Below are 27,952 nucleotides of genomic sequence, written 5' to 3' on the forward strand. Positions count from 1 at the left end.
AACATGGCGGCCGAAGGTGGCAGCGAGTCACAGCTGAGAAGGAGAAGGCGCCGGGACCCGGAGGAACCTGAAAAAACGGAACTCGGCGAGGGAGAGCTGGTAGTGGCTGTGGCCCAAGAGAACGAAGAAGAAAATGAAGAGCGCTGGGTTGGGCCCTTACCTGTAGAGGCAACGCTGGTCAAGAAGAGGAAAGGTAGCTACAGAGATAGGCACAGGGCAGGTTGGAATGCTGTGGCCCCCGAGTAGGAGAGTTCAAGCCATACCCCAAAACGGAGGATTTGTGCCCTTGGAACAGAGGGTCGTCTTCTCACTTCTGGCTGTTCTTTACTCCCGAAATAGTTATTTGGTTTGAGTAAAGCGTCTTTTTGATAATATCTAACACAATTAATCTCTGATTTGTTACAATAGATGCTAAAGCTAATTTATGCCGGTACTTACGTGTTTGGCGCCTCTCGTTTAATCCGTACAGCAGACGTATGAGGTTGGAATTTTTAACCCCGTTTAGCAGATGTGGATAAGAATACTGGTTCTATTTAAGGTTGTCAGTTCAAGAGCGGTGTAGTGTGTTGGGCCGCCGGGGTTAGACGGTGCCTATTTAGAGTGGTAAAGAATAGGTAAAGGTAATTTCAATCCTGACTCTTCCACTGATGAGTTTTCTGACATAGTTACATAAGTTTCCTGGATCACAAATCTTTCATCTAAAAACCAAGGTCTGTGGTTTTCAAACCATACTCGTGAGATACCATGGCCTGAAGCATTTTGCCACTAACGTGGATTAGTGACAAAATTTTATCAACTAAAAAGGGTGGTCCAAAAAAGGGCGGGGGGGGCAGTGGTGAAAGGGACATATTAAATTTTCTTATTTTTCAAGTTCTTTGAAGTGTTTTCCTTAAACGTGTAAGACCATTAAAATGTGATCTTTCTGAAAGTTCAAATCTTTATTACTCTCCCTACTTAAAAATTTTAAATGATTTCTCATTATTTTCAAAACAAAGTCCAAACTCCCTAACATAGCATACAAGGTCCTTCTTGATATGATTTCTCCCTACCTCCCTCAGCACATTTCCATTACTTCCCTCTACCAAACCCTTGTAGTTCCTTCTTACTCTGTGCTCCAGCCATACTAAAACACTTGAGAATTGGGCATGCCCTTTTTCTCCTGTGAATGCCTGTGTGGCTGTCATGGTGTCTCTACCTGGAATAATTTCCCTCACCCATTTCACTTAACCTACTATTGTTCAACCTTTAGCACTCAGCTCAGCTATCACCTCCTCTGGGAAACCTGTGACTTCTCCAGTCTGGGCTAGGTTTCTAAAGCACATTGATCATAAATCTGAGGTATGTTTATCACACTGAATTTATAGGTAGCCTTCAAATTTTATGTATCCGAATTTTGAAGAAGCTACTTTTTTGAACATTGTACATTAACACCCTTAAAGTGCATTACCTTTTTTTTTTACTACTAAGTCTGTCTGTTAAGTGTTTCCATAGCAATTGTCTCCTCATTACACTTGCTACATTTTTAATTGTATATTTATTCATGTGATTGTTTGATTAATGTTTCTCTTCACTGTTAAGACTGTAAACATATAAGTGCAAAGAACATGCCTGTTTTGCTCCAGTGCTTGGTACAGTGCTTTGCATATAGCAGATACTCAATAAGTATTGAATGATTGAATATTATAATGTTTATGCTCGTAATTATTTTCTTGCACTAGATTTCATGTCCTTTTTTTGTGTAAATGAGTGGAGGGAATGGAAAAATACAAAAATATCAAAGTGCTGATATTAGCATTAGGAGACAAAAAGCTTATAAACTTGATACAGTTGAGACAATTAGATGTTTATTCTATTTAAGCCAGTCAGTAGTGTATTCAGTTTGAAGAAAAAGTTGAAATTTAAAAACGTCTGAAATGTTAGAAAAATATCATTGAAGATTTTATCTAAAAGGACAGGGGTTTAAAACTTTCTAGAAATGGAACCATCCCCTTTAACATGTTCTTTGGACATTGGACTTTTGTACACATTTTCAGAAAGACACTATAAATGATGATATGGCATTACGTTTAATTAAACTGATGGTTTCTCAAGGACAGGAACTGTGTGTTAATTCTTCTTTATGTCCATGTCTTTTGGAACCTAGTTTGTTTTCAATAAATATCTGTTCAACAAGTGAACTAACAAACAACAAAAGGAATATGCATCAGATAGGATTAAATTTAGCTGCATATTACAGAAAAATTCAATATGACAGTAACATTAAAAAGATAAAAGTCCTAAAGTAGACAATCTAGGATTGGTGTGGAGGCTCCAAAGGGACCTAGGTTCTTTCCAACTTCCTGCCCAAACGTCACTAGGGTATGGACCTCATCTTTGTCCTTAGTGTTTGTTAGAATTAACAGTGCTTATCTCCCAGTTCCCAGCTGTAGGACTGAATAAGGGAAGAAGGGCACAACTCTTCAAGGAGACTTCTTGACTGTTACACGACACTTTCACTTTTATCTCATTGGCATTTGGTCACACCTAATTGCAGAGATGGTGAGAAAGATCTTGTGGCTGGATGTCAATATTCCCATATAAAAACAGGGGTTCTGTTACTAAAAATGAAGGGAAAAGTAATTTGTTGGATACAACTTTGAGTCTGCTATATAGTAGTTACGAAAAACCATGAAACAATCATGCTTAATTTAGGAACTTTTTATAGGCGTGTTTGGCCATCATGGATTGTTTTGTTGGTTACAAGTATAATGGCATTTTTTACTAGTAAAATTTTTCATAGCTCATATAATGAAATATTTCCTCAGATTACCACTCTTAAAAATGTTTTTCCCTTGGGAAAGGTTTGAGAAGCACTCAACTGGATATTCTCTAGGATTTTCTCAGCTCCAAAAATCTAAGCATTTATCTTGTTTACCTGTTTCAAACCTGGTATCAGTCACTTCAAAGAGGATCATTGCCTTCAAGATAAACTGAGACATTCTAGATTGTCACTGGCCTCTTATTACTTATTTAAATGAGCACTAATAATTGGATCTACGTGGTTAGAAATATGGTTGTGATATTTTCATGAAACTTTAAGATTTTTGGTTTTTAATGGAACCTTTATATTAAGCCAGAACCACTCAATTCTTAAGTTCTGGGAACAGTTAAACGTCTATATAGTACTTGAGAACCTGTTATGACCGACTAAATAATGGTGCTATTCAGTACTGTGAAATAATAAGTTACAACTGACATAACTGACACTGGATTTTTTTTTCATTATACGTGAATTGAGAGAAATTAAAATCTAGAAGAAAATACAAAATAGCATTCCAGTTGTTAAAAAATATTTTTCTTTACTTTTTTTCCTTAGTTCTAGAGTTTGAAAGAGTCTATCTTGATAATCTCCCCAGTGCATCCATGTATGAGCGCAGTTACATGCATAGAGATGTTATCACCCATGTGGTGTGCACCAAGTAAGTCTATCACATCTTAATTTTTTTCTGAGAAGTTTATCCTTTTTTAAAATGCTTCAATTTTGAGATGGATTTGTAGAAGTAGCTTTATGATATTAAGGATTTCTATTTCATTCCATAGGTTTTGTAATAGTTTATGTTAAATAAAGACCTACATGGTCTTTCCTATATCATACAAGGAATGCATTCTCTAAGACAAAATTCCCTGGTTTGTGTACATGTCTTTTGGAGATAAATGCCAAAAGGGGATGGTCCAGGTAGTGTCTGAGCTTCCATGAAGAAGAGCCTATTAGATAAGATGGAAGTAATTGGTAGCTGGCCTCTTCAGTACTAATGGGGAAAATGATGAGATCTAAGACATTCTGGAAATGTCACAGGACCTTCAAAATAGCTGAATAGGGATTTGTAGAAGGATAATAATAATAATAGTAATATTCTGCTCTTTGTTGAGTGCATATTATGTCCAGGTACAGTGCCAAGGCTTTTTCATAAATTATTTCATTTATCTTAACAATCTTATAAGGTAGTATCATCTACATTTTACAGATAAGGAAGCAGATTTTAGAGGGGTTAAATGGCAGATGAGGCTGGAGGAAAAAGGCAAGGACTAAACCCCAGAGGGTTTTCTATTTCTTATATGGAATTTGAACCTGATTGGGAGAGTAACACCATATATATATATGCATATATATATATATATATATATATATTTAAGATCACTCTGGCTGTGGTGAGATGAATGGATTCAAATAGAGCAAGAATGGATACAGAGAGAGCAGTTAGGAGGCTAATACAGAAACCTAGATGAGATATGATAGTGGCTGGGATGATATTGGCAGTGAGCATGGAAAGAAGAAGATGAGTTGTTGCTCTTTGGATCAGTCTATTCTTGATCTCTTGGAGACAGTTAAAGATTTAAATTAAATATCTTTATATTTCATTTATGGGATAATTTTAACCAAATATTAACTCTTTTTTCCTAGTCCAAAGTTGTCAGTGTATAAAGCAGCATATAGGACTAGCATTCTATCACTCCAAGTTTCTTTGTTTAACCTAAGTCAGCAGGGTGTAATAGAAAGATTTTTGAAGATTTTATAGAAACCTAGATTTTGAAGTTAGGCAGACCCAGTATTGAATGCTGCTCTCCAGCTATGGACCTGTGGCAAATACATTTAACATTTTAAAACTATTTCCTAATTTTTAAAAAGGTGGTAAAAAATATTCACCCTAATAGAGTTGCTGTAAAGGTAGTTGTAGCTAAGATAATGTATGTAGAGTACTTGACATTTACTAGGTTTCAACAAATGGTTTCTATTTTTATATACCTGACAGAGGAGGCTATACTGTACAAGATTTTGATACTTAAACAACCAAAATACCTTGGATAGTATCTGAAACAAACTTACATTGAATTTTGCTGTATATGTAAGTAGTATGTTGGAATTTAATTATTTATCAACTTCTGAAAGATAGTACATTTTCCCTGTGAAAAGACTGCCTATAGGGTAATTTTAGCATTAAAGGACCCTAAGATCTAGTGATTCCTGGTGAGAGTTTTCTTTTTCTTTTTCTTTTTTTTTTTAATGTCAAGTTCTAGCTCAATTCTGATCCTAGCTCTTGGATTTAAAATTAGTGCAGCGGAAGCTGTTATGATATCCAAAAAAGAGCATCAAATTTTGCAATGTTCTGTCTACGCTAATATAGTGATATAGTGGTCTGCATAAAGGAAGGTTTTTTTTTTTTAACCTGTTATTTAAGAGTCCAAGATTCTCAGTGAATGATTGCTTTGGGAGTACTAAGTGATTCATAGATCTGTTTTAGAAATTAACTTCTACAATTTTATATATGCAGGACAGACTTTATTATTACTGCCAGTCATGATGGACATGTTAAATTCTGGAAAAAAGTAGAAGAGGGGATTGAATTTGTTAAACATTTTCGCAGTCACCTAGGTAAGAATTTCACTTTTTTTTTTTTCTTTTGGCTCTCTTTTAAACTGTACTGATTAAAGTTTCTTTTAAAATATTTTTTTCTTTCAATTATGTCCATTTCATTGGTGTTTACTAGAATGTTTTAATTTGATTTATTTAAATAGGAGTTATTGAGAGTATTGCAATTAGCTCTGAGGGAGCATTGTTCTGTTCCGTGGGTGATGATAAAGCAATGAAGGTGTTTGATGTAGTGAACTTTGACATGATCAATATGCTGAAGCTTGGGTGAGTCTTTTTTAAAGTATATATTTTTTTAACTTAGCGGAAGAATTCTTGAACTAAACTTCCCTGTTCCATAGGTATTTCTAAACAGAATATATTACCATTCCATTAAAAAATGTGACTTTTGATTTTACTTGGGAAAATTAAATATTATGAATCCTTGTTACAATGCTGTTCGGGAGCTCCTGCTGTGTTTTTTGTCATTAATTACAGCAGAAATGTCCCAACAGCGCCACAACAAGGATTCATTTTATCCATTTGACACTACTTAATAAATTAATGAGTATCCATCATGTCTAATTTACTGGTGCATAGAATTAACTTCCTTGTTATGCTTATTTCAGTAATATGGCATTGTGTTTGTATAAGGCTTATGCACATTTTTGGAGTTGTTGGTTATTTTAACTTTGAAGTATACTGACATCCAAACTATGTGTTTAGACTGTACAGTAATGAGATTAAACAAAAGACCATATCCTGGGTAGCTTAAGCAACAGAAATTTATTTTCTCACAGTTTCGGAGGCTGGAAAGTCCAAAATCAAGGTTCCAGCAGGGTGTGGTTTCTGGCGAGGACTCTCTTCCAGGTTTCACACTTTGTCCTCATTAGAGACGGGAAAGAATGGGGAATATTTTACTCTTCCACTTCTTAGAAGGCCACAGGCCTGTGGGATTAGGGCCTCACCTTTATGACCTCATTTAACCTTAATTACCTCTTTAAAACCCTTTCTCCAGATACAGTCACTTTGGAGATGTGGGCTTCACCATATGAATTGGAGGAGTAGGGGGTTGGAACTACACAATTCAGTATGTAGCAGGAATTCTTTGGAATTTCCTTCAAAATCAGTTTATGAGACACTGAAGGAAATCAGTCTCATTATTTGTGGTCAGAACTTATTTTTTGACTACAAATAGAAATACCTATTGATCATGTGTCTTATTCCCCAGCTTTGTTTCCCTCAGACTTTAGCTATTTTAAAAAATCAAATCTATTCATAAATGTTGAACATTTATGTTGCCCCCTTTGAGGATATTGAAAGAGCACCAGGCATATCTTGTTTTATTGTGCTTCACAGATACTGTGGGGTTTTGGGCAAATAGAAGTTTGTGGCAACCCTGCATGAACAAGTCTATACTCACCATTTTCCCAGCAGCATTTGCTCAGTTTGTGTCATTATTTCACATTTTGGAAATTCTCATAATATTTCAACTTTTTCATTATTTTTGTATTTGTTACGGTGGTCAGTGATCTCTGATGTTACTATTACAAAAAGATTATGACTTGCTGAAGGCTCAGATGACAATTAGCATTTTTTTAAGCAATAAAATATATATTTTTGAACTTTTGAATTTTATTTATTTTTTTATACAGCAGGTTCTTATTAGTTATCCATTTTATACATATTAGTGTATATATGTCACTCCCAATCTCCCAATTCATCACAGCACCCCCCTCTCCCGACCCCCCTTCCACTTTCCCCCCTTGGTGTCCATACGTTTGTTCTCTACATCTGTGTCTCAATTTCTGCCCTGCAAACCAGTTCATCTGTACCATTTTTCTAGGTTCCACATATATGTGTTAATATATGATATTTGTTTTTCTCTTTCTGTCTTACTTCACTCTGTATGACAGTCTCTAGATCCATCCACATCTCTACAAATGACCCAATTTCGTTCCTTTTTATGGCTGAGTAATATTCCGTTGTATATATGTACCACATCTTCTTTATCCATTCATCTGTTGATGGACACTTAGGTTGCTTCCATGACCTAGCTGTTGTAAACAGTGCTGCAGTGAACATTGGGGTGCATGTGTCTTTTTGAATTATGGTTTTCTCTGGGTATATGCCTAGTAGTGGGATTGCTGGGTAATATGGTGATTCTGTTTTAGTTTTTGAAGGCACCTCCATACTGTTCTCCATAGTGGCTGTATCAATTTACATTCCCACCAACAGTGCAGGAGGGTTCCCTTTTCTCCACACCCTCTCCAGCATTTGTTTGTAGATTTTCTGATGATGCCCATTCTAACTGGTGTGAGGTGATACCTCATTGTCGTTTTGATTTGCATTTCTCTAATAATTAGTGACGTTGAGCAGCTTTTCATGTGCTTCTTGGTCATCTGTATGTCTTCTTTGGAGAAATGTCTATTTAGGTCTTCTGCCCATTTTTGGATTGGGTTGTTTGCTTTTTTTTTTTTTTTTTTTTTTTAAACATCTTTATTGAAGTATAATTGCCTTACAATGGTGTGTTAGCTTCTGCTTTATAACAAAGTGAATCAGTTATACATATACAATATGTTCCCATATCTCTTCCCTCTTGCATCTCCCTCCCTCCCACCCTCCCCATCCCACCCCTCTAGGTGGTCACAAAGCACCGAGCTGATCTCCCTGTGCTATGCGGCTGCTTCCCACTAGCTATCTATTTTACATTTGGTAGTGTATATATGTCCATGACACTCTCTCACCCTGTCACATCTCACCCCACCCCCTCCCCATATCCTCAAGTCCATTCTCTAGTAGGTCTGTGTCTTTATTCCCGTCTTGCCACTAGGTTCTTCATGGCTTTTTTTTCCCTTAGATTCCGTATATATGTGTTAGCATACTGTATTTCTTTTTCTCTTTCTGACTTACTTCACTCTGTATGACAGACTCTAACTCCATCCACCTCATTACAAATACCTCCATTTCATTTCTTTTTATGGCTGAGTAATATTCCATTGTATATATGTGCCACATCTTCTTTATCCATTCATCTGTCGATGGACATTTAGGTTGCTTCCATGTCCTGGCTATTGTAAATAGAGCTGCAATGAACATTTTGGTACATGACTCTTTTTGACCTATGGTTTTCTCAGGGTATATGCCCAGTAGTGGGATTGCTGGATCGTATGGTAGTTCTATTTGTAGTTTTTTAAGGAACCTCCATACTGTTCTCCATAGTGGCTGTATCAATTTACATTCCCACCAACAGTGCAAGAGAGTTCCTTTTCCTCCACACCCTCTCCAGCATTTATTGTTTCTAGATTTTTTGATGATGGCCATTCTGACTGGTGTGAGATGATATCTCATTGTAGTTTTGATTTGCATTTCTCTAATGATTAATGATGTTGAGCATTCTTTCATGTGTCTGTTGGCCATCTGTATATCTTCTTTGGAGAAATGTCTATTTAGGTCTTCTGCCCATTTTTGGATTGGGTTGTTCATTTTTTTGTTATTGAGCTGCATGAGCTGCTTGTAAATCTTGGAGATTAATCCTTTGTCAGTTGATTCACTTGCAAATATTTTCTCCCATTCTGAGGGTTGCCTTTTCGCCTTGTTTGTAGTTTCCTTTGCTGTGCAAAAGCTTTTAAATTTCATTAGGTCCCATTTGTTTATTTTTGTTTTTATTTCCATTTCTCTAGGAGGTGGATCAAAAAAGATCTTGCTGTGATTTATGTCAAAGAGTGTTCTTCCTATGTTTTCCTCTAGGAGTTTTATAGTGTCCAGTCTTACATTTAGGTCTCTAATCCATTTTGAGTTTATTTTTGTGTATGGTGCTAGGGAGTGTTCTAATTTCATTCCTTTACATGTAGCTGTCCGGTTTTCCCAGCACCACTTATTGAAGACACTGTCTTTTCTCCATTGTATATCCTTGCCTACTTTGTCATAGATTAGTTGACCATAGGGGCGTGGGTTTATCTCTGGGCTTTCTATCCTTTTCCATTGATCTATATTTCTGTTTTTGTGCCAGTACAATACTATCTTGATTACTGTAGCTTTGTAGTATAGTCTGAAGTCTGGGAGTCTGATTCCTACAGCTCCGTTTTGTTCCCTCAAGACTGCTCTGGCTATTTGGGGTCTTTTGTGTCTCCATACAAATTTTAAGATTTTTTGTTCTAGTTCTGTAAAAAATGCCATTGGTAATTTAATAGGGATTGCATTGAATCTGTAGATTGCTTTGGGTAGTATAATCATTTTCACAATATTGATACTTCCAATCCAAGGACATGGTATATCTCTCCATCTGTTGGTATCATCTTTAATTTCTTTCATCAGTGTCTTATAGTTTTCTGCATACAGGTCTTTTGTCTCCCTAGCTAGGTTTATTCCTAGGTATTTTATTCTTTTTTTTTGCACTGGTAAATGGGAGTGTTTCCTTAACTTCTCCTTCAGATTTTTCATCATTGGTGTATAGGAATGCAAGAGATTTCTGTGCATTAATTTTGTATCCTGCAACTTTACCAAATTCATTGATTAGCTCTAGTAGTTTTCTGCTGGCATCTTTAGGATTCTCTATGTATAGTATGTCATCTGCAAACAGTGACAGTTTTAATTCTTCTTTTCCAATTTGTATTCCTTTTATTCCTTTTTCTTCTCTGATTGCCATGGCTAGGACTTCCAAAACTGTGTTGAATAATAGTGGCGAGAGTGGACATCCTTGTCTTGTTCCTGATCTTAGAGGAAATGCTTTCAGTTTTTCACCATTGAGAATGATGTTTGCTGTGGGTTTGTCGTATATGGCCTTTACTATGTTGAGGTAGGTTCCCTGTATGCCCACTTTCTGGAGAGTTTTTATCATAAATGGGTGTTGAATTTTGTCAAAAGCTTTTTCTGCATCTATTGAGATGATCATATGGTTTTTATTCTTCAATTTGTTAATATGGTGTATCACATTGATTGATTTGCATATATTAAAGAATCCTTGCATCCCTGGGGTAAATCCCACTTGATCATGGTGTAGGACCCTTTTAATGTGTTGTTAGATTGTGTTTGCTAGTATTTTGTTGAGGATTTTTGCATCTGTATTCATCAGTGATATTGGTCTGTAATTTTCTTTTTTTGTAGTATCTTTGTCTGGTTTTGGTATTAGGGTGATGGTGGCCTCTTAGAGTGAGTTTGGGAGCGTTCCTTCCTCTGCAATTTTTTGGAAGAGTTTGAGAAGGATGGGTGTTAGCTCTTCGCTCTATGTTTGATAGAATTCACCTGTGAATCCATCTGGTCCTGGACTTTTGTTTGTTGGAAGATTTTTAATCACAGTCTCAATTTCATTACTTGTGATTGGTCTGTTGATATTTTCTATTTCTCCCTGGTTCAGTCTTGAAAGGTTATGCTTTCCTAAGAATTTGTCCATTCCTTCCAGGTTGTCCATTTTATTGGCATAGAGTTGCTTGTAGTAGTCTCTTAGGATGCTTTGTATTTCTGCGGTGTCTGTTGTAACTTCTCCTTTGTCTTTTCTAATTTTATTGATTTGAGTCCTCTCTTTTCTTGATGAGTCTGGCTAATGGCTTATCAATTTTGTTTATCTTCTCAAAGAACCAGATTTTAGTTTTATTGATCTTTTCTATTGTTTTGTTTCTATTTCATTTATTTCTGCTCTGATCTTTATGATTTCTTTCCTTCTACTAACTTTGGGTTTTGTTTGTTCTTCTTTCTCTAGTTTCTTTAGGTGTAAGGTTAGATTGTTTATTTGAGATTTTTCTTGTTCCTTGAGGTAGGCTTGTATTGCTGTAAACTTCCCTCTTAGAACTGCTTTTGCTGCATCCCATAGGTTTTGGATTGTTGTGTTTTTGTTGTCATTTGTCTCTAGGTATTTTTTGATTTCCTCTTTGATTTCTTTAGTGATCTCCTGGATATTTCATAGCGTATTGTTTACCCTCCACGCATTTGTGTTTTTTATGTTTTTTCCCTGTAATTGATTTCTAATCTCATAGTGTTGTGATCAGAAAAGATGCTTGATATGATTTCAATTTTCTTAAATTTACTGAGGCTTGATTTGTGACCCAAGATGTGATCTCTCCTGGAGAATATTCCTTGCGCAATTTAGAAGAAAGTGTAATCTGCTGTTTTCGGATGGAATGTCCTATAAATTAAATCTGTCTGGTCTACTGTGTCATTTAAAGCTTGTGTTTCCGTATTAATTTTCTGTTTGGATGATCTGTCCACTGGTGTGAGGTGTTAAAGTCCCCCACTATTATTGTGTTACTGTCGATTTCCTCTTTTATAGCTGTTAGCAGTTGCCTTATGCATTGAGGTGCTCCTATGTTGGGTGCATATATATTTATAATTGTGATATCTTCTTCTTGGATTGATCCCTTTATCGTTATGTAGTGTCCTTCCTTGTCTCTTGTAACAATCATTATTTTTAAAGTCTATTTTATCTGACATGAGTATTGCTACTCCAGCTTTCTTTTGATTTCCATTTGCATGGAATATCTTTTTTCATCCCCTCACTTTCAGTCTGTATGTGTCCCTAGGTCCAAAGTGGGTCTCTTGTCGACAGCATATATATGGGTCTTGTTTTTGTATCCATTCAGCGAGCCTGTGTCTTTTGGTTGGAGCATTTAATCCATTCACGTTTAAGGTAATTATCGATATGTATGTTCCTATTCTCGTTTTCTTAATTGTTATGGGTTTGTTTTTGTAGGTCCTTTTCTTCTCTTGTGTTTCCCGCTTAGAGAAGTTCCATTAGCATTTGTTGTAGAGCTGGTTTGGTGGTGCTGAATTCTCTTAGCTTTTGATTTCTCTGTCGAATCTGAATGAGATCCTTGCCGGGTAGAGTAATCTTGGTTGTAGGTTCTTCTCTTTCATCACTTTAAATATGTCATGCCACTCCCTTCTGGCTTGTAGAGTTTCTGCTGAGAAATCAGCTGTTAACATTATGGGAACTCCCTTGTATGTTATTTGTCGTTTTTCCCTTGTTGCGTTCAATAATTTTTCTTTGTCTTTAATTTTTGTCAATTTGATTACTGTGTGTCTCAGCGTGTTTCTCCTTGGGTTTATCCTGCCTGGCACTCTCTGCACTTCCTGGATTTGGGTGGCTGTTTCCTTTCCCATGTTAGGGAAGTTTTAGACTATAATGTCTTCAAATATTTTCTCGGGTCCTTTCTCTCTCTCTTCTCATTCTGGGACCCCTATAATGCGAATGTTGTTACGTTTAATGTTGTCCCAGAGGTCTCTCAGGCTGTCTTCATTTGTTTTCATTCTTTTTTTCTTTAATCTTTTCCGCAGTAGTGAATTCCACCATTCTGTCTTCCAGGTCACTTATCCGTTCTTCTGCCTCAGTTATTCTGCTATTGATTCCTTCTAGTGTATTTTTCATTTCTGTTATTGTATTGTTCATCTCTGTTTATTTGTTCTTTAATTCTTCTAGGTCTTTGTTAAACATTTCTTGCACCTTCTCGATCTTTGCTTCCATTCTTTTTCTGAGGTCCTGGATCATCTTCACTATCATTATTCTGAATTCTTTTTCTGGAAGGTTGCCTATCTCCACTTTGTTTAGTTGTTTTTCTGTGGTTTTATCTTGTTCCTTCATCTGGTACATAGCCCTCTGCCTTTTCATCTTGTCTATCTTTCTGTGAATGTGGTTTTTGTTCCACAGGCTGCAGGATTGTAGTTCTTCTTGCTTCTGCTGTCTGCCCTCTGGTGGATGAGGCTATCAAAGAGGCTTGTGCAAGTTTCCTGATGGGAGGGACTGTGGTGGTGGGTAGAGCTGGCTGTTGCTGTGGTGGGCAGAGCTCAGCAAAACTTTAATCCACTTTTTCTGTGGATGAGTGGGGCTGGGTTCCCTCCCTGTTGGTTGTTTGGCCTGAGGCGACCCAACACTGGAGCCTACCCGGCTCTGGTGGGGCTAATGGCAGACTCTGGGAGGGCTCACGCCAAGGAATACTTCCCAGAACTTCTGCTGCCAATATCCTTGTCCTCACGGTGAGACACAGCCATCCCCCACCTCTGCAGGACACCCTCCAACACTAGTAGGTAGGTTTGGTTCAGTCTCCTCTGGGGTCACTGCTCCTTCCCCTGGGTCCTGATGCGCACACTACTTTGTGTGTGCCCTCCCAGAGTGGAGTCTGTTTACCCCAGTCCTGTCGAAGTCCTGCAATCACATACCGCTAGCCTTCAAAGTCTGATTCTCCAGGAATTCCTCCTCCTGTTACTGGATCCCCAGGTTGGGAAGCCTGACGTGGGCCTCAGAACCTTCACTCCAGCGGGTGGACTTCTGTGGTATATGTGTACTCCAGTTTGTGAGTCACCCACCCAGCAGTTATGGGATTTGATTTTATTGTGATTGCGCCCCTCCTACCGTCTCATTGTGGCTTCTCCTTTGTCTTTGGATGTGGGGTATCTTTTTTGATGCGTTCCAGTGTCTTCCTGTCATTGATTGTTCAGCAGTTAGTTGTGATTCTGGTGCTCTCGCAAGAGGGAGTCAATAAAATATTTTTTAATTAAGGTACGTATAGCCATATATTTATATATATTTATATTTTTAGACATAGTGCGATTGCGCACTTAATAGACTACAGGTAGTGTAAACATAAACTTTTATATGCCCTGGGAAACCAAAAAATCCATGTGACTTGCTTCATTGCAGTGGTCTGGAACCAAACCTGCAATATCTCCAAGGTATGCCTATAGTTTTTAAGCTTTGATAGAAATTCTAGGAGTCCCTAAAAGGTTTTGAACATTACCTCAATCATTGGAATAACTGTGTAACTTCTCAGACTATTTTGAAGGAGACAACACACAATTGAATATATAAGTTTTGTATGTTGATTAAATCTGTCCAGTTCTTTTACACTTTATCAGGTAGCATGTTCAAAGCTCATAGTTGTAAGATCAAGCAACTGATAATGAGAGTGTAATATCAGAATGTTTTTCTGTTGAGCATAGTCATGACTAAAATATTTGTATGTTAAATATTTCAAGAATGGATTTGTGAAGTATACTGTTACATGCTAACCTTTAAAAGTAAGTTATACATAGATGGAGACATAGACAAAGATCCAAAAAACAATGCCCTGGAGTATTTTAAGGCCCACGTCTGTTCAGGTTTCCTTGTAAATGATCTGCTGTATGCAGTTCTCTTCCTGTGGTTTGATAAATCCTCAGAAGTTATTATCATTGCATTGATGAAGTCAGAAAGAGAAAAATCAGTAGGTATTCTTATTCTTCCCCATTCTGTACCTCTGTCTGCTACTTCTGAGCAAAGAATCCAAAACAAGTTAAATCACTGGCCAGGACATTTTTTGGTGATGAGAATGAGGAAGGATGCTTACTTCTTGTATTGACCTCTTTTTTTCCCCCTCACTTCTTTACTATTTTAGCTATTTTCCTGGACAGTGTGAGTGGATCTATTGCCCAGGGGATGCCATATCTTCAGTTGCTGCTTCTGAGAAGAGTACAGGAAAAATTTTCATTTATGATGGTCGAGGAGATAACCAGCCGCTACATATTTTTGACAAACTCCATATATCACCTCTTACTCAGATACGGCTAAACCCAGTTTACAAAGCAATAGTGTCTTCTGACAAATCTGGAATGATTGAATACTGGACCGGTCCTCTTCATGAATATAAATTCCCCAAAAATGTGAACTGGGAATATAAAACTGACACAGATTTATATGAATTTGCCAAGTGCAAGGCTTATCCAACCAGCATATGTTTTTCACCTGATGGGAAGAAAATAGCTACTATTGGTTCTGATAGAAAAGTTAGAATTTTCAGATTTTTAACTGGAAAACTCATGAGAGTCTTTGATGAATCACTAAGTGTAAGTGCCATATAAATTTAATCAGATTTTACTTTTGTGAAAATGTCTTTATTTTGTGCTATTTCTTAAAAGATTTTTTTTTCTGGATATGGACATTTAGATTGATGATCATTTTCTCTTAGCACATTAAAGATATTATTCAGCTGTCTGCTGTCTTGCATTGTTGCTCTTCAAAACTCCCTTCTTTAGGTTTATGATATGATAAATTCTGAGCCAGTTTTCTTATACTTATGTGTCTTTTTTTTCAGTTTTGTTTTGTTTGCAAGCTCCTTCTTTTGAGATCCTCAAAACCCATGCTAGGCCCCCTTCTCTTCTCACTCTACACTCCTGTCTGTCTGTATGACTACTTCCAAATTTATTTTTCCAGCTTTCTATTATATCCTTTTATTTTATTTATTTATTTTTGCTGTCTTCGTGAATGGCACAAATATCCATCTGCTTGCACAAGCCAGAACCTGAGTCATCTTTACCTGTTTTTCCTTACCACTCTATTTAATTCATCATGAGTCCTGTTAATTTTACTTTCTACATATACTTTACATACATTTCTTTGAGCACAGCTGTCACTACCCTAGCTCATGATCTTTTGCCTGGCCTATTGCCTGGACTACTCCCTGCATCTATTCTGGCTTCCTCCTAATCTGTTATTCATGCTACACCCAAAGGAATCTTTTCAAAGCACATATCTGATCTTGTCATACTTTGAATCTCTTAGTGACTACCTGTTGTTCTTAGGATCAAGACCAAATTGTGGCCTGCCTTATTGTGCCTTCAACCTACCTCTACTACCTCTTACTCTAGCCAGTCAGACCTTCTTTCAGTTCTTGACTATGTCTTCCACCACAGGGCCTTTGCATATGCTGTCCCTCATGTGTGGAGTGACCCCTCTCCCCGTTCCTCCCATTACCTATTGAACTCATCCTTCAAATCTTGAAGAGTCATTTTCCCTGGTAATTTTCCACTGTTCTTACAGTCTCAGACAACTTTTTTTTTTTTAATGTGATTGTTGTATCACTGTTTATTTTCTTTTAAAATATTTGGTCTTATTATATGATTAATGTGTATCAACCCCCAGTAAACTAAACTGTGTGTGATTTATGGTCCTGTATCTGTTTTGCTTATGATTGTATTTCCAGCATTAAGAACAATACTTGACACATAATTACGGCTAACAAGAATTTATTGGGACTTCCCTGGCAGTCCAGTGGGTAAGACACCACGCTTCCACTGCAGGCGGCATGGGTTCGATCCCTGGTTGGGGAACTAAGATCCTGCATGCTGTGCAGCGTGGCCAATGAAACAGAAAAAAAAAAAAAAGAATTTATTAGAGCATGTAGTTGTAGAATAAGAGTTTTTATCCATGCTAAGGTAATTGCTTTTTGTGGATATTTGAGTCTCATCACGTGTTTCCATCATGTGGTTCTCTAACTGCTAATGGTATGTTGAATCCTCTGAAAGGCTGTGGGTTGAACCTTTGTAGTGATAATGTTTACTGTATGACGGTGTCAATTATACAGTCTTGGTAGTCACCAGTTTACATTAGATTCCCTGAATTAAGTGCTTTAAAAATGTTATCACCCTTATTAGTGATACTCTTGTTTGGTGGCAAGTAGTAACACGTTGGGTTGATCATCTGCCTGAAGGAATATGAATCCAGACAAAAGGGAAGATTTTTTTGCTAATCAAATCATCCTCATAACTCATTTTCTTTTTTTTTTTTTAAATGGAAAGATCACATTCTTTTTTTTTTTTCCTTTAAATTTATTTATTTATTTATTTATTTTTGGCTGTGTTGGGTCTTCATTTCTGTGCGAGGGCTTTCTCTAGTTGCAGCAAGCAGGGGCCACTCTTCATCGCAGTGCGCGGGCCTCTCACTGTCGTGGCCTCTCTTGTTGTGGAGCACAGGCTCCAGACGCGCAGGCTCAGTAGTTGTGGCTCACGGGCCTAGTTGCTCCGCGGCATGTGGGATCTTCCCAGACCAGGGCTCGAACCCGTGTCCCCTGCATTGGCAGGCAGATTCTCAACCACTGCGCCACCAGGGAAGCCCACTCATTTTCTTATTGGAAGAATATAGCTTTCCATTATGCTTTTAGGAGAAGGAGAAACCTTTCCTTTTGATATTTTCTTCTTTAATGGTGGCTGGTAACTACATATTGGTTTCAACTTAAATATAATTTTAAAACTCTTTACAACTTGCGGCTCTTCCCAGATTCCTTAAGAAAAGAAATACTTAAAATCTATTCTCCAGATATAAATCTCTTAACACATATACTCTGAGATGTTCAATCCACTATTTCTTCACTGTTGTCTTTAACATATGTTGAAATTATAGGACTAAAGTAATACGAGAAGGTCAGTAGCAAAGTGTATGACAGAAGTTGAAATTCAGAATGAGAGAGTTTGCAAAAAAAAAAAAAAAGGCAAATGCCAATTAAATTATTTACAATGCTAATGACTGGTTAATGACTAGAATCTCACAGTCCCATGTTAAGGGAGGGAGCTTCTAACTAGTTAGAGTCCTGGTTTAATAGACAAATTTAATTAGATGGTATGAAGTTGTATCTTTTGGTATTTTATTAATCAGGAGCACTGCATATGGCCATGCAGTTGTGTATTACAGAGGTCCAGCTATTAAAGCTAGAATACTGTAAAAAAAAAGATACTGATGTGCTTAAAAGGTTGGATTAAATGTATTAAATACATATATGTGGGCAGATGGCCATGTACAGACTTTAAGTCTTGAAAATGAATCTTCTCTCTAGCAAAAATAATCAAGGGTCCCACACTACAAAAATGTAGTCTGGCATCTAGGCTATTTCTGGCAAATGAGTAAAGCAATATATCAGTCTCAGAGACTGGAGACAAGAAACCCTAATGACCAAGCTTTTTAGCTATTCTTTAAGAACTTGGCCTCATGTTGTTCCCTAACACATACCTCCTTTACATTTTTGGAGTTATGTATGTTGTTCTTTCCATATCTAGAAAAACTGGGTATTTCGTTAATGCAAGCATAAAAAAAAGTAGATGGGACATAAGCCTGACTTCTTTTCATGTGCAATAGAGAGCTACTTTTGATTTCTGCAGTTTGATGCCCTAAATATCTAGAAAACTGTAAAGATCACATCTTTGGGGAGGCTGGTAGTGTGATAGTACATAGTAATTGAGATGTGACCTCCATCTTGAAAGCTGTGTATTAAATATCTAAACAAAAGTAAACCAAATGTCCAAAATAAAGGGCACTCATAAAAATATTCGTCTATCCTAAACCACATTTACCTAATGATAATTAACTGTAATGGTGCTCCAAAATAACTTGAAACATTTTCTGAACTATGAAATTATTATAAATTAGTGAAATCATAAAAGAGTTCATTCATTCAACAAAAATTGAGTGCTTGTTATATGGCAGGCCCATGATCCTTGTACAAGGACCTCACAGTCCGTAGCTGCACTGTCCAGTTTAATAGCCACTAACCACATATGGCTGTTGAACACTTGGTATGCGGCTGGTCCAAACTGAGCTGGACTGAGTATAAAATACACACTGGACTTCAAAGACTTAATATAAGAAAAAAAGAATATATCTCAATTTTTAAATATTGCTTAATGTTTTAATCTTTATTTTGCTTTTTTATATTTTTTATGTTACTTAAATTTAAATCTTTTGATAATATTTTAGATATACTGGGTTGAATAAAACATTAAGATTAATTTTATCTGTTTATTTTTACTTTAATGTAGCTACTAAAAAATTTTAAATTATGTATGTGGTTTGCATTATATTTCTGTTGGAAAGTGTTAGTCTGTGGCTTATAAAATGCAGCAGATATATTGTTTCTGCAGAGAAAGCAGTAGTTATATTTACTCTTTTATTTTTTTTTCATTAGAAGAACTAGTATAAATACTATTTTTTATGATTGAACTTACTAACGTCTTTTGATTTCCTGCTTCAAGTGTTTAGAATACTCCTTAAGAAGATATATAAGTACATAAACTGTTAGTGGCTCTTAATGTATACTCTGCTTTTATTTAAATTCTCTTTCCCTTTATCATGTAACATTTTTTGTTAATAAATGGTTTGTTTCCTAGATGTTTACTGAACTGCAGCAGATGAGGCAACAGCTACCAGACATGGAATTTGGCCGACGCATGGCTGTAGAACGTGAATTGGAGAAGGTGGATGCAGTAAGATTAATTAATATAGTTTTTGATGAAACTGGACACTTTGTGCTATATGGAACAATGCTGGGCATTAAAGTTATAAATGTAGAAACAAACCGGTAAGCTTTAATATAATTTATGCTTTTTAAAAATGTACTTTTAAGGGACCATTTCCTCCTTTTGGGAAACAATGGGAGTTTTGTTTGTTCTAAGACAAGTGGAATAGTCCCAAATGTCTAAACTTAACCAAATGTTTTGACTGGATTTTTCTGTGGTCTTTTGGTTGTTTATAATCTTATGTAAAAAGTTTCCACTCATGTTTGTAAAAGAAATCGAAGGAAGATATGCATAGTTTCAATTTTTTTTTTTTAACAAGTTTCAGTCTGTCTTTTGCTTATTGATTTAAATTAGCCTGGTTCATGTTAAATGTTGCCAAATATTTTAACCACAGAATTCAGCATTACATCCTGCTAGACATAAAATCAGAAGTTAAAATGTATGAAACCACAGTAAGCCTTTTGTGCAAACAGTCCATTTGGTCTTAGAACAAAATTGCTCTAATCAGATACTATCACAGAATGTAAATGAAAATAACTTAAAGTATATTTAAAGGAAAAAAATCTTGTGCTATACATTCTCACATATAAACAAATTTATATTGTAGTTCTTGGCAATACAAAATCTTTGAAGACTTGCAGAAAGATTAAAATGACAGGGATAGGTTAAAGCTGTATGACTGAATGATTGTTATTGTTTTAATCTGAAAATTATAGATAGCTACCAATTTAAAATAACTTTTTGGGGGGAGAAGGAGAGGTAGAGAAACACTTTTTAAAAACCTTTCACTAGTTATTTTGTACAAAGATAAAGGATATAGTTGATTCCTAGCTTTTATCTGTAAAGTTGTTATAATTGGAGTTAATCCTGATAATTTTGTTGAATAAAATATTGTTGTATTTTCCAGGTGTGTGCGGATCTTAGGCAAGCAAGAAAATATTAGAGTGATGCAATTGGCGTTGTTCCAGGGAATAGCCAAAAAACATCGTGCTGCAACTACTATAGAAATGAAAGCTTCTGAAAACCCTGTTCTTCAGAATATTCAAGCTGACCCAACAATAGTCTGTACATCTTTCAAAAAGAATAGATTTTATATGGTATGTGAAAGTACTAGGAGATAGACTTTAATATTTCTTCCAGTTTAGTTGGAGTTTTATTTTTTTAGCTTGTGCTTTCAACTGAAGAAAATGTTGGCAATAATAGCAGACTTTCTAAACAACCAGAATACTATCTTATAACATTAATATTGTAGAATTTTTAACTAGGGTTTGATTTTAAGTATTTACTGTTTTACATCCTGTTTTGAACGTTTTTCAACCTGGCTTCTACAACTATTTGTGTTGTCTAAGATGATAGTAAGTGGCTATGGTAATGATTGCATCCAAAATAGTTTTTGCTGTGGAGTTTTTAAAATTCTTGTTTTAGTATTTTTCACCTTTTACTCTTGAACATAAGCCTGCACACCTCCTTCTCTACATACATATCTTTTTTTACCTTTTGATTCCATTGTAATGATGCTACCTTGGAATTGTACATTCCTGAGGGATTTTTTTTTTCTGGAGAACTAAAAGTACTTTGCAGTGTTAACTAAGATTGGGCTTAAAATCAGACTACTAAGCTATCTAGGAGTAGCACTGTTCTAATTGTTCAGTCAAACAGAAAAATCTGAAGTGTAGAGACTTCTGTGCTTGCATTCTATCCTTCACAGTCAGAGACTTTCTAAGACCCAAATGTGATTATTTCTCTGCCTAAAATCCTTTAATAACTCCCCAGCTATCTATATTAGCTGCCCTCCTAGTTTATCTTTCTTCATTTTTATTTTTTTGTGTTTTTTTGTTCTTTTTTTAAAGTCATAGGTCTTTTTTTGTTTTTAATTTTATTTATTTATTTATGGCTGTGTTGGGTCTTCGTTTCTGTGCGAGGGCTTTCTCTAGTTGTGGCAAGTAGGGGCCACTCTTCATCGCGGTGCGTGGGCCTCTATCGCGGCCTCTCATTGCGGAGCACAGGCTCCAGACGCGCAGGCTCAGTAGTTGTGGCTCACGGGCCTAGTTGCTCCGCGGCATGTGGGATCTTCCCAGACCAGGGCTCGAACCCGTGTCCCCTGCATTGCCAGGCAGATTCTCAACCACTGCGCCACCAGGGAAGACCTTTCTTCATTTTTAGTTCATTTGCTATACTGACCATACTGAACTTGATCCCATTTACAAGACTTGAGTGTTCTTTTTACTTGTAGGTGTTTGCACAGGTTATTCCTTCTACCAGCCACACACCTCTCCCTAGTTCCTACTCATACTTCAGGTCTCAGCTTGGAAGCCTTCTCTTGACATTAAGTCTGGATTAGGTGTGCCTGCTTGTGTTACGTGTCACACTTTTGGAATAATTTGCTGATTTTTGGTGGTGGGGGGTTGTCTCTGACACTATCCTCTCTTCCTCAAGATAATATAAAATCCATAATTACAGGGCACTATGTTTTCTTCACATACCAAACTCCACAGTTTTGTAAAGTATCTGGCCCATTATAGTATACTCATTCGTTCATCTGACACATTAGAAGCAGCTGTGATGCTATGAAGGTTACCAGCATTTGGTAAATGTAGGATAGCAGTTTATCTCCTCCAACCAAGCTTTTAGCCTAAAATGGGTATATTCTTTTAAGATGAGAATTTTGCATATAACTTTCAAAGTCATTGTTAAAGATTTCTTAATATATGTTAAAGGAAAATAATTTTTCTTGTTTTTACCTGTAATTTAACTGTTTTGAAGGTAAAAATAAATCATAAAAGATAATTCTTGATATACACTAAAAACACATATACTAATTTTCCATCCACTTTATTTAAAAACTTTAACAAATTTTCTTTATCTTTCCTCAGAGTTTATGCTTATGTTGATTAAACCACACATGTTCCTTGGAAACTTTGAAGAAATAGAAAAACAAAATGTTAAGTCACTCACTGTGTATTTATACTGCTAACATTTTCATGAATTTTTTTTATTAGATGTACATATTCTTAAGCAAAACTAAAATGCTATACATATACACAAATTTCGTATCCCTTTTTCAAATCCACTATCATGAAATAAAAGTAAAATTTTACAGAATTTGAACTTTAATAGTTCCACATGTGAACTAAATCAAGATAACTTCTAAAGTTCACATAATAGTACAACAGACATGCCATTCCTTTGATAACTGGAGAATAATATGTTAAGGCAGTAACATCCTAGCTTAGTTGTTCCTTTATTTGGAATTGATCCAAGTAGATCAAGGAATGACAGGCAAGACAGGGCCTGGGCACTAGCTTTACCTTCCTGGAACTTAGTTGACATCCAGTAGAACTTTCTTGGGGGAAAAGATTTCTGCTTACTGAGAGTGAAATAAAAGAAACAGGCCTTGAGAAGTCCAGAATTTCAACAACTGAAAGATTTTTCTCAATTCTCCATAAACCCCGAGGATCCTGAGATTTCTACAACTTCACTCAAAATGTAATCCTTTCTTCCAAGCTTCAGGGTTTAGATAGATCAGATGGGCTCTGACAAAAAAAAAAAAGATCACGATCCATTACTGATTCATCTTTGAATCCTCATTCTACCAGCACAAGGTCCTACTCATAGAAATAACAATTATTAATATGTATATAGTGCCTTCTATGTGTTAGGCATTGTTTTCTAAGTACTTTACATCCCTTCATTTAATCTTCATATCAGGTGCCATTTTGAGGTAGTTTTTATTATTATCCCCATTTATGAATGAGGAAATGAAAGTAATCAATTTACTTCCCCAAAGTCACATAACTAGTTAAGTGGCAGAGCTGGAATTACTCAGGCAATCTAAATAGTGAAAAGTAAGCAATAGATTGCAGGTTAGGTAGGACATAGTAGAAGGCAGAAGCAGAGAGCTACCTCAAATAAAACTGCATCTTGTTAAATGGGTATCCATAAAAATTTCCACCAAAAAAGAAATTAAATTCCATTTGAAATCATACATCTTCGTCATATGAATTTTCATATTAGACAAGTGTAGAAATAATTTAGCTGCCTTACACATCCTATGATAGGAAGTGATTCCTGAAATAAGCATTTATTCTGATGTGAATTCTTAGTTTCCTCAAATACTTCATTAGAAATGAAATTTTCTTGTTCGTAAATTTTAACCAGATGAAAAATTTAATTCATTTACTCACTTTTTATTTTCCTCCTTGAGTTTACTAAACGAGAACCAGAAGATACAAAAAGTGCGGATTCTGACCGAGATGTTTTTAATGAGAAACCTTCTAAAGAAGAAGTCATGGCAGCTACTCAAGCTGAGGGACCTAAACGAGTGTCAGATAGTGCCATTATCCACACGAGCATGGGAGACATTCACATCAAACTTTTTCCTGTTGAGTATGTACTGTTTTTGTTGTCGTAAATAAACACCAGTGTAAATGTGTATATTTGAAGAAACTATGCAACTTAAAATTCTTGTCATTTTGACTTAAGGAATTTAGAAGAATTGAAATGTTAGATAGAGCATCTTTCCTGAGCTTTCTGATAACTGTTAAGCTAGGAAATGGGAAAATTTTATAAATATATACACATACTTCAATATACATACTTCACAGGTTTATTATTATAAGGACAGAATAGCATAGCTATGACAGTGCTGCATGTAACTGTAAAGTGATAAACATATATTACCACTACCATCAACTATACACATTCCAACTATAGGTTTTGTGGGTCACTTGTTATAATTGGCTTTCCTCTCAAAGCACATCTTTAAGGGGAGGATAATTATTTTTCCTTCCTGATGTTTGAAAAGTTTGCAGAATGAACATACAATACTATATATAATACAGTATGGCTGGCTATCGTTGATCCAAAAGATGACATCTTTTACAATGCCTTGACTTAAAAGTACTTAGTTATTTTGGATATGAATGTTTTATGTCCAGTGTTCTACCATATCATGGCATTGAACAAAAAACTAGGCAGTTTTAGACTCCTGGACCATCTCATTTTAAGCATTCAGAACCCATGCATCCATTAAGCCTATTCCCTGATGTGCTTGGTACAGATTCTCCTGATTGTCTCTGCCATTCCCAGCTTTAGGAGCTATTACATGATAAAGTACTGTATTAAATCATCTCATGAGATTAGTTAATATTATTTAGAAAGTGTATCTGAATGTGTGATTGTCATTTAAAGTTTATTAAATTTAGTAGCTGTCATATCAGTGAATTAGTCATTGGTCAGGAAATATCACCATACTATATCATTTTTTTAATAAGAAAATTACCTTTCCCAGGAACTTAACCCACTATATGCAGTGGGTTAAGGTGCTATGGTTGTTTTTTTTTAAACTGCTCAATGACTTTGGAATCTAAATACTGTCAAACTCAAATATAATAAGCAGTCATGATCTAAAGATAGTATATTAAACTATAAGAATAGGCTACTGCTTATATGCCCTGTCAACTCTTGCTTATCCTGAGATCAGAAGAAATTATGAAAAAAAGACTGTCCTGAAACTGTCAGAAGATTCTGAAAACACCATTAGGAAGCTGAACTACAAAGACAACTGTCCTAAGGTGCTCCAATTAATTTTCATATTTTTAATATATGTCTTACTAGGTGCCCTAAGACAGTGGAAAACTTCTGTGTTCACAGCAGAAATGGTTATTATAATGGACATACATTTCATCGCATAATTAAGGTCAGTTATGCAAATTTTATGTGATTTAAGGAATAGTATGTTATTCCGTAACAAGAGGTTTAAAACCTAAGGAATATTGTTCTCTCACACTTAGCAGTTTATTAGGAATAGGAAAAATGGACTATGGAAGTCAAAAGAAGAATGGATGGTCATGAATCAGATCTAGAATCAAGGATAAGAATAATAGCATGGTTACCTTTTTAGAAACACTGCAGCAATTAAAGCAGTTAAAGCAAAGGGTCAGATAATGAATAAAGGATCTTGCTGAGATAAGACCAACAGCCAAGGTAATCGGTTCCTAGTGGCTAGATAAGGTCTGGATCTAGAAGATAAGATTAAATAATAGCAGAGCCATGTTACCACTTTATCTGTGAAAACTACCATTAATACCTGATGAGCAGAATGAACTCAGCCCAGGATTTTGTTGAGCAGCATTCCATAAAATGGATGGAGCAGTGATGTAGTTCTTAATTACTGGCAGGTCAGAAATGGCAGGAGAGGACTTCCCGGGTGGCGCAGTGGTTAAGAATCTGCCTGCCAATGCAGCGGACATGGGTTCAAGCCCTGGTCCGGGAAGATCCCACATGCCGTGGAGCAACTAAGCCCGTGTGCCACAACTACTGAACCTGCACTCTAGAGCCCACGAGCCACAACTACTGAGCCCGAGTGCCACAACTACTGAAGCCCGCGTGTCTAGAGCCTGTGCTCCACAACAAGAGAAGCCACCCAGTGAAAAGCCCGCAAACTGCAACGAAGAGTAGCCCCCACTCGCCACAACTAGAGAAAAAGCCCAGGTGCAGCAACAAAGACCCAAGGCAGCCAAAAATAAAAATAAATAAATTTAAAGAAAAACTTTAAAAAGAAAGAAAGAAATGGCAGGAGAAATGCCAGAAGGAAAAATCAGATTTCAGGGTTCTGAAGGAATTAGTGAAGTGACTCACCAGAAAATCCAGAGTGTTCAGGGAAAGGGAAGAGAGAAGAGCGGGGCAATTATGTTAAGACCTAACACATTATGTAAGATCCTAAAACTTATCTAAATTATTAATTGGCTTTAGATTATTGAGCAAGATAGTACCTATCTATAAATGGAAAGACCTTTACATTTTTGTTTCAATCATTGAAATAAGGTAGCAGTTAAGCAATGGAAATATATCATCCAAATTAAAGTATAACTAAGAGTTTAATAAAATCACTTTATAGAATGACTGTTAATAAAGTTAAGATTTTATTGACTACAAAGCACTCTTGACAAACGTAAGACTCCAAGGCATACATATATGTAACACGTGTAATGTGATTTTATCTACTTTCTGTTAAGGGCTTCATGATTCAGACAGGAGATCCAACAGGTACTGGTATGGGAGGAGAAAGCATATGGGGAGGAGAATTTGAAGATGAATTTCATTCAACATTACGACATGACAGACCATATACACTCAGCATGGCCAATGCTGGCTCGAATACTAATGGATCCCAGTTTTTCATAACAGTAGTACCAACGGTAAGTAGAACAGCATTGTCTATAAGCCAAAGATTCATAGGTTTTGATCTAAGAGAGTGAATTTAGTAGAAAAGAGAGCTTTATTATTCTCTACATTATTTATATATGCCAGGATATAAAAATGAAAACAATTTAGAGAAGAAAACGTAAAATTACCTAACAAATCAGATTTTACTTTGTAAAACAGTACTTTTGTAATTCAGGACACTACAGTTTAAGTCAGCTTTGCCACTATTAATTGGACAATCCAAAAATTATTTTACCTCTGGACTTGTTTCCTCATCTTTAGAATGAGAGGATCAGAGTGTAAGAATTCCCAATTTTAAGACATTTTTTCCCACATTTTTATGTCTCTGAAATCAGAATGCAGCCCTTAATCAATGACATTGTAGATTTGATGAAATACAGTGTAAGAATATCTAGCTCTATTCCTATGCAGTTCCACAAAATTATAAAAATTATACATTTTATTTTTTAGAATTAGGCACCGAGCAGTAAAGGAAAAATACTTATAACTATCGTCTGCCAGGCACATGAACTCATGTAATATTCACAATACTTCTACTATCACTATACCCAGTTTTAAAAAACAGATGAGGAAACAGTGAGACCTGATTAACTTGACAAACGTCAAGTAAGTAGCAGAGCCAGAGTTTGAGCTCCTCTCTCTCTCATGCCAAAGCACATGCTGCCTAAACTATTCCAAACTGCCTCTTGTGCAGGGTAAGATTCCTGCAGAAAACTTTTAAAGCCTTAGCCATAATTCTTTAAGCCATGCAAAGGACTTACCTTCAGCAAACATCTTCAAGTGCTGTTTGGTCTGAAAGATGCAGATATTTAATTAAACATTAGATTATGCTTTTATATTTTTTAATATAACATGGAAATTACTCTTAAAAGCTGCTAAGTGAAAGTACATCTTTTTAATTATATTTTTAAATGAAGCTGAAGTTTAAATTCTCTTTAATTTGCTCACCCAGAGGGTGTGATTTAAGAATTTGGAGTTCACCAAGATTTTCTATTTGTCCTCCAACATAGCCTTGGCTTGATAATAAGCACACAGTGTTTGGACGAGTGACTAAAGGAATGGAAGTTGTACAGAGGATCTCCAACGTCAAAGTCAATCCCAAAACAGATAAGCCCTATGAGGATGTCAGCATCATAAATATTACTGTCAAGTAAAATAAAATTTGTCTCATTGTCTTTATAAATATACACATATATTAAACACAGGATTATTTTACATAAGGAAGCTCTTAAGATTTATATTTTTCATTAAAGGCCATTTTTTAAAAACTCTGCCTTTGAGTTTTCTTGCAGTTATTTCTCATCCTAAGAG

The 27,952-nt window shown here is 36.0% G+C and overlaps 1 protein-coding gene across 2 annotated transcripts; it reads left to right on the forward strand.

Moving 5' to 3' along the window:
- Positions 1-27,912, forward strand: PPWD1 (peptidylprolyl isomerase domain and WD repeat containing 1). Of its 2 annotated transcripts, none has more exons than XM_059919323.1 (11): positions 1-193; positions 3,356-3,458; positions 5,310-5,410; positions 5,554-5,674; positions 14,749-15,196; positions 19,286-19,476; positions 20,322-20,511; positions 23,619-23,800; positions 25,031-25,112; positions 26,431-26,613; positions 27,652-27,912. In XM_059919323.1, the coding sequence occupies exons 1-11, from the start codon at positions 4-6 to the stop codon at positions 27,793-27,795; spliced, it is 1,935 nt and encodes a 644-aa protein (XP_059775306.1). In that variant the 5' UTR covers positions 1-3; the 3' UTR covers positions 27,796-27,912. The 2 variants fall into 2 exon arrangements, with proteins under 2 accessions (XP_059775306.1, XP_059775307.1); XM_059919324.1 differs by lacking the exon at positions 1-193 and adding an exon at positions 4,791-4,883 and having other exon boundaries at positions 3,402-3,458.
- The last annotated feature ends 40 nt before the right edge of the window (positions 27,913-27,952 follow it).

Source organism: Balaenoptera ricei, chromosome 3 (genome assembly GCF_028023285.1).
Source record: "Balaenoptera ricei isolate mBalRic1 chromosome 3, mBalRic1.hap2, whole genome shotgun sequence".
Lineage (NCBI taxonomy): Eukaryota > Metazoa > Chordata > Mammalia > Artiodactyla > Balaenopteridae > Balaenoptera > Balaenoptera ricei.